General features: G+C 47.4%; 1 protein-coding gene across 1 annotated transcript in view; it reads left to right on the top strand.

The window, feature by feature from the left end:
- FRMD4B (FERM domain containing 4B) overlaps nt 1-8,126 on the top strand; it is a 140,883-nt gene that overhangs the window by 35,099 nt on the left and 97,658 nt on the right. The window contains exon 5 of the mRNA XM_018555437.1: nt 310-394. Within this exon, the coding sequence (XP_018410939.1) occupies nt 310-394 (85 nt within the window). The remainder of the gene's footprint in view (nt 1-309; nt 395-8,126) is intronic.

Raw genomic sequence — 8,126 nt, 5'->3', positions numbered from 1 at the left:
CTGTAACTGTAATAATAAATAATATAATCTAAAGGGAAGACTGATGAATGGCCTGGTGACAGGGTCTCTTTAACCTGTCACTTGCCATAGTAGACCTGTACACAATACTTCAAATGTATTATTCAGGACACAATAGTAGTAAGCATTTACTTTGTGTTTGCTCTTTGTTCTTAGCCTCACCTCTGGTCAGAACAATGAATAGTTTTTCGACTGTAACAACTGTAAATGCTTCTCGCAGACACGGGCTGTGGTCATACCTCCTCTGCACACATGAAAAATAACTTGTTTCCTATTTCTTCCTCCTTTCAGGTTTTACATTGAAAGTATAACGTTTCTGAAGGAGGTCACAACTGTTGAATTGTTCTTCCTGAATGCCAAGGCCTGCGTGTTCAAGGTAACATTTATCAAATATTTTTTGCACATATCAGAAGAAATAAGGGGTACGCCCGCGTCTGTTAAGGTGGCCATACACTTGGCGTTCTATTCTCATTCAGTACGTGGGTTCATTTCATGCTAAATATCGTGTATAGAGAATCCTCCTCTGCCAGGGTATTGTATTCTGACACTTGAACATCGACTGCAGCTTATTGGCTGTCGTCACTGTTTGCCTGCCGATTTTAGGACCAGCTCCTTCAACAAAAGTCGATCGAATTTTCTTAAAAAGGAGTGGTGCCAGCAGGATCACATATGCCTTGAATTGTGTCCTGATTCAAGCACTACATGGCCAGGTTTTAGGTTTCCATGTTTTCTCTCTTCCTATTTGTATCTCTCCCTCGGTTGGTGTTTCTCTGCACGATAGTTTCTGGACAGTTTAAATTGTTTTTAGGATTAGGAGCCTCCTACGCTTTAGAGCTTCCCCCCTCCCTTTCATATCAGAGTCCTCCTTTACATCAAGAGCCCTATTCACATCAGAAGCCCCTCCTTCACATCAGAAGCCCCTTCTTCACATAAGTAGCCCCCCTTTACATAAAAAGCTCCTCTTTCACATCAGAAGTCGCCCTTTAAATCAGAAGCCCCTCCTTCACATCAAAGCCCCCTCTCCCTTTCATATCAGAATACTCCTTTCACATCAGAGCCCTATTCACATCAGAAGCCGCCCCTTTACATCAGAAGCCCCTCCTTCACATTAGAAGCCTCCCCTTTACAGCAGAAGCCCCTCCTTCAAATCAGAAGCCGCCCCTTTACATCAGAAGCCCCTCCTTCACATTAGAAGCCTCCCCTTTACAGCAGAAGCCCCTCCTTCAAATCAGAAGCCGCCCCTTTACATCAGAAGCCCCTCCTTCACATCAGAAGTCCCTCCTTTACATCAGAAGCCCCTCCTTTAAATCAGAAGCCCCCCTTTACATCAAAAGCCCCTCCTTCACATCAGAAGACCCCCTTTAGATCAGAAGCACCTCCTTTACATCAGAGTCCCCCCCTTTAGATCAGAAGCTACCATTTCACATCAGAGTCCCCCCATTTACATCAGAAGCCTCCTTGCCCCATGGAAAGGGCATGATGCTGTGTTTTCCTGGGAAATAAATTAATGTGTGCTTGGGGAGTGGGACAGAGAAAGGCTGGGATTTATGATGTTCTGTAGTCCAGGAAGCAGGGCTGACAACGCTGCTGGGAAATTGAGTGCAGAAAAGGCATTGTGTTGTCAGACCAAAGTGAAATACATGTCAGGCAGATCTATAGGTATTTTTTGTACTTGCAGCATATTCGACGGGATAAAACATGGAGACGTGCATGTATTGCAGAAATGTGCTGAATCTGTTTTTTATTTTTGCCCTCACATACACTTTAAGCCTGCTACATTGTAGCCATTAGTGACCCGCCTCCCTTTTCCCGATATTACACAGCCGCTAAGGAGCACATTTCAATCTAAACCCTAAAGAACACAATGCGGTTGATTTACTAAAGGAGTGATGTCTGTCCACCTTGCAAAGTGAATGTTTACTTTGCAAAGTGTGTATTGACTTTGTAAAATGAATGTTAGTAAATAAAGAGAACCAGTATGCACTTTGAATACATGATTCTGCACGAGGAGAATTTAAAGAAGGAACTCCAGGATTTGTTAAAGTTAGCCATCGCAGTGCGGCTACCCCTGAACTGCAGGGGTGCACTGATCATTTTGGTCTAGGGGTGAAAATAAAGAAATACTCACCTGATTTTCGGTATCTGGCTGCTAGACCGGTTCCTGCAGCCTCTTCTCCCCCGGGCTCTGGTGGTCTAAGAACCTGTGATGTCATCACATCTAACACAGTCCATTGGACGTGAAGATGCCAAGGGACATAACAGAGTAGAGGGGGAGAGAGGTGAGCGGTCACTGCCACGGGGCCGAGGATCGGGTGCGTATATCTTCTTTATTTTGGCCTTAGGCCAAAATGAGCATTTCACCGCAAAAATCCTGGATTTGTTCTATAAAAGAAGGAAAAGGATTTTATTTTGTTAGCACGCAATGGGGCATTCAAAGTGAGCACAGCTTCCCCTTATTTACTAAGATTGCTAAGTGAGCAGCTTCCACTCCTTTAGAGACCATTCACACCAGGGCGGCTGCGGATCAGCGCGGTTTCCGCGCTGATTTTAAAAGGGAGGTTTTGGGAGTTTTTAATTGCGTTTTAGCACTGATTAGCGCGGTTCCATTGAAAGCTGTATGGAAATCGCAGTGATCAGCACGGCAAAAATAGTGCAGGGAGCAATTCGGGCGGGGGGGGCGGTTCGGATCGCTCTGAGCCGCACGGTCGCATGAACGCTCCCAATAGCAATGTATGGGATCCTTCATGTAGGCGGATCCGCGCGTCCGAACCGCCCTGGTGTGAACGGGGCCTTAGGCCTTGTTTACACCTGCGTTGGACTTTTACTGCCGCACCAGTGCGGATCACTTTTCAGAGCGCGGTTGAACGAAGGTGTGCAGATGTTCAGCAGTCCGCTGCTGAGTCCCTGCTGGGAGAGGAAGCAAGTTAAGCTGAGCTACTGAGCAAGCAGCACTGCTGCCTCCTGTTTTTTGTTTTTAAGTGCCAATGGGGATTTTGCATTGCAATACTGTAACGCAACCGTGTAGTAAGCGGTTTGCACGTAGTTGCAGCATGGTCTCATTGACTGCTGTATAGAATATGCTGCGGCCACAAAGCAAAGCGTCTGGGCATGTGCGCAAACCTGAGTGCCCTCCATGTTATGTTTTAGCAGGGTGGTTGGGGGGGGCATAAAAAACAACTAAAACATAACATGGCGGGCGCTCAGGTTTGCACACATGCCACAACAGCAAACTCTGGAAGGTGGACAAGTCAGGAACAACAGATCCGTAGCTGTCCATCATCCTCTTTTATCAGCGGTTATACTTGGATGGCAGTTCAGAGACGATTCCGCAGGTCTAACACACAATTTGTGACGCAGAGCGATTTTCCATCAGCAGGAGTTGGGACGTTGGCAGCTCAGACTCGGCCGGCTGCAGGTGTGCGGTGAACGTGGCGGTGAACGGCGTTGTAAATGACTATGTCAGTCCAACCGATTCAAGGTTTGAAAGATGCAGAACGTGAGCGGGGTGAAGGTCAATCCTGCAAGAGTCTGCATTCACTGACTGAGCGGGTTCAGTGTCAGCCCCTCCCTCTCATGTATGATCTGCCGTGTGCGGCTTGCGTCACAATTGTTACTGTATAGCTCAGGTACACCCATACCGGCCGGGCTGGAAGACGATTACCTGGCAGCCTTGAACTGATGTTCTCTAGCTTTATCTTCACTTAGGTCGTCCTCTCTTTTTCTGTTTTATCGTCTTTTATCAGCGGTTATACTTGGATGGCAGGTCAGAGACGATTCCGCAGGTCTAACACACAATGTATGCAGAACGTGAGCGGGGTGAAGGTCAATCCTGCAAGAGTCTGCATTCACTGACTGAGCGGGTTCAGTGTCAGCCCCTTCCTCTCTTTTATGATCTGCCGTGTGCGGCTTGCGTCACAATTGTTACTGTATAGCTCAGGTACACCCATACCGGCCGGGCTGGAAGACGATTACCTGGCAGCCTTGAACTGATGTTCTCTAGCTTTATCTTCACTTAGGTCGTCCTCTCTTTTTCTGTTTTATCGTTTTTAAGGCACACATCATCAACCAATTGGATTGGTGGATCTAAATGGACCCTAAAGCCGGCCATACACTAGTTGAATTTTGGCTGAGTCTTCGGCCAATCTCCTGCAGGTACTGCTCGGACACACCCACCTTGGAGAGAATTCAATAGACCGGTGGGGGGAATCCCTCATCCTCACTGTTAACATGGCTGGGGGAATCGAGAGATTTTTTTTCATTCATCCTGAGGGGCAGAACGAGAAGAAACTCACAGTGTATGGGCAGCTTAAGGGCCCGTATACACCATGATGTTGCGCTAATCCCACAATCAGTGTCGTCACACGGCACCCGGGTGACACCATTGGAGGGGTGGCACCAAAATGACTGACAGTCATATTGGTGTGACCCCCTCTGAAAGGTCAGGCACTCGGTCATGGACCGAGAACCCGACAGTGTCAGGAGAGAGGAGGGGACGCGGCGTCATACCTTATCCCGCCGGGTGAACGCCCCCCCCCCTCTCTCTGCCGGCGTCCATCACCAAGATGGCCGCCGGCAGGTATCACCAAGATGGCCGCGCATGCGCGATGAGGTCACGGTGGGGTGTCACCCAGTACCTGCTCTGGGTGACACTCGGGACGCCCCTGGCCACAATACTGTGTGATGAATTCTTGCATTCGCACAGCGCACCTAGTATTTGTTGCTGTGCGCTAGGTGTGTTGCATCGCCATTCATTTGAATGGCACCGCAAAGTGCTTCCCGTCTGACGTGCGTTGCAGAGCAACAGAACATGCAGTACCGCAATATCGTGTGTTGCCTTGCGGTGCAGTGGAAAAAAAATAGTGCAAGCAATGTGTGGCCCCGACAGCACCCCTCCGACTTTTGTCAAAGAAGCTGGGCTCAAAATTGTTGGCCAAACAGTGACTACTGCCAATCAGCTAATCCTAGCCTGTGACTGGACAGTGAAAAAAGAAGCAGCAGACGGATGAGTTCATCCTCTCTGGCACTATGCTTTTTCCTCTTTTCAGGATTCTTGCACATGAGCACTACAGTAAAATTGATTGGCTACCAGGGCTGCTTCTCCCTCTCATAGCCTGAGCTCTGCTGCACCATGGATTGCATGAGGCAAATTCAGGTACTTAGACTGCTTGCACTGAAATAAATAAATGTAATGATGTATTGATGAGAGCAGAGTGGCATTAATTTGTGTCTTTTATCGGCCTGGAGTTCAGATTTAAAGGATTTGCAATTTGCACCGTAATAGAACATTTTGCGTTCTAGTAAAGAAACATGCTTCTATAATAAAGCGATGGCCGTGTCATCACTGACACTCCCTCATATTCATTCCATGAGCCGCCATCAGGATTTCAGTGACTTTTTCTCGTATTCTCAGCAGCTTGAAGATGTCAGAAGATTTCTGGAGGATAAAACGTAAACAGTGCTGTCCTCTTCCTGGTACATGGACAGCGTATTCCTCAGATAGAATAACATTTAGAATTTCCAAACCTCCTCTGTGTCATCCCCGCATGAAGATCTGAAAGGGCCCATTCACATCTGCACGTGGCGAAATATGCTTGAAAAGTGAGGGGAAATTTGCATCACGGACACAGACAACACTAAAAAGCTGACAGGGTTCCGGCATTCCCCCACTCACTTAAAAAGGGGATTTGACTTCTGTCTGTGTTGTTAGGGAGATTTCCCCTCACTTCCTGTCCTGGGGACAACCTTATTACCAGACAGGAAGCTAAGAAATCTCTCCAAGGGAGCTTCCGATGGTAGTAAAATCTGACAGGAGTTACAAGGCCAAGGTTACCATTAGTCCCTGTTTCCTGGGGAGAGTCCCCATTTTGAGAAGTCTGTCCCCAGGAAACAAAAGTCCCTGGCGCTGTCCATGGTAGCAGTGAACTGCAGACATATATAGCAAGATTTGTACATGCTGGGATAGCTCTCTAGGACTCTGTGTCACTTACTACTGACCCCTGACCCCTGCATTAATCACTACTGACCCCTGAACTCTACGTCACTTACTACTGACCCCTAAACCCTGCATTACTCACTACTGACCCCTGAACTCTACATCACTTACTACTTACCCCCTGAGTCACTTACTAATAACCCCTGAACCCTATGTCACTTACTACAGACCCCTGAACCCTGCATTACTCACTACTGACCCCTGAACTCTACGTAATCTAACTACTGACCCCTGAACCTTGCATTACTCACTACTGACCCCTGAACTCTACATTACTTACTACTTACCCCTGAGTCACTTACTAATAACCCCTGAACCCTATGTCACTTACTACTGACCCCTGAACCCGGCATTACTCACTACTGACCACTGAACTCTGTTTCACTTACTACTGACCCCTGACCCTGAACCCTGTGTCACTTCCTACTGACTCCTGAACCCTGCATTACTCACTACTGACCCCTGAACTCTGTGTCACTTACTACTGACCCCTGAACCCTGCATTACTCACTACTGACCCCTTAACTCTGCATCACATACTACTGACCCCTGAACCATGTGTCACTTCCTACTGACCCCTGAACCCTGCATTACTCACTAATGACCCTTGAACTCTGCGTCACTTACTACTGACCCATGAACCGTGCATTTCTCACTACTTGACCCCTGATTTGTTACTGAACCCTACGTTACTTACTACTGAGCTCTGAACTCTGTGTTACTTGCTACTGTTCCGTATTCATGAGACCGGTACTCCATGCGTTACCTACTGATGACCCCTGTGCTCCATGTGTTACCTACTGATGACCCCTGTGCTCCATGTGTTACCTACTGATGACCCCTGTACTGCATGTGTTACCTACTGATGACCCCTGTGCTCCATGCGTTACCTACTGATGACCCCTGTGCACCATGTGTTACCTACTGATGACCCCTGTGCTCCATACGTTACCTACTGATGACCCCTGTGCACCATGTGTTACCTACTGATGACCCCTGTACTGCATGTGTTACGTACTGATGCCCCCTGTACTGCATGTGTTACGTACTGATGCCCCCTGTACTCAATGCGTTTCTTGCTCCAGTTTTGATAAATTCCTCTCTTTGTCTTTACATCATCAATGTTTGCGTTCAATTGTTTCAGGGCATGCTAAAAATGGCAGCATGATTTTGTGGGTGTGGCCAGGGCCGGATTTCCCACAAGGCCAACCAAGGCCCGGCCTTAGGGCAGCAGGGAGCAGAGGGGCAGCAGGGGTGTGGAATTCCTATCTCCCGATGCCCGGGGCATGCAGTTCTGGGCACCGGGCGGGTAGTTGTTTTATACATTTAGCCCTGCTTTGGGCAAGTAGGGCTAAATGTAGAGCAGGGAAGCCGCCGCTTGTTTTGCACAAGTGATCTTGACGATGTCGCCGAGATCACTTGTATGCAGCCCGCAGGTCTTTGTAGGGTTTATGGGTGCGGTTACAAGTGGGCCCGGATTTCAGTTTGAAAATCTGCTAACCTTATTCTAACCATTTTCAGCTCTATCCAAAACTAAACATAAAGCTTTGGGCTATACATACACTTTAAGGGTGTATGTCACCATAAGAGACACAAATAAATGTGATTTAGCAAACAAAAATCATTTGGTCAGGGCTTACACACACCTAAAGTGGACCTGTATTATCTTCAATCATCCCGTCCTGTACAGGGGAATTTTACAGAACAGGAAATTCTCACCTAGTTGGTCATTTGAAATAGACACAGATTCACCTCCATTCAACACAGTTCACCTTCAGTGAATCCGGCGCTTATCATAGTGTGGTTGCATAATGTTCAGTCAGCACAAAGCTTAATGGGAGAATGGAAAAAGCAGAAGCAGAATGAGGACATCATAAAATAGTAATTGTTGTTCTCTCTTTATTGCCTAACAGCGCCCCGCTGTTCATCTGACCCTGGAAAACTCTGACCCGGTGGATGGCCCACGTACAGTAAGGAGTGCCGTTTGTACATTGACAGCACCCTGGTCTGGCGGGGTAACTTTTTTTTTCCAATAAAATAACTTCCTTTATAATTATTTCACCGATATTAACTAAACTTCTCTGTTTGTCTTATTCAGAAATCAATAGCAGGAAAG

This window comes from Nanorana parkeri, unplaced genomic scaffold (genome assembly GCF_000935625.1).
Source record: "Nanorana parkeri isolate BGI_ZX_2015 unplaced genomic scaffold, ASM93562v1 scaffold196, whole genome shotgun sequence".
In the NCBI taxonomy this organism is placed as follows: domain Eukaryota; kingdom Metazoa; phylum Chordata; class Amphibia; order Anura; family Dicroglossidae; genus Nanorana; species Nanorana parkeri.
This window is presented reverse-complemented; position numbering and strand designations above follow the sequence as displayed.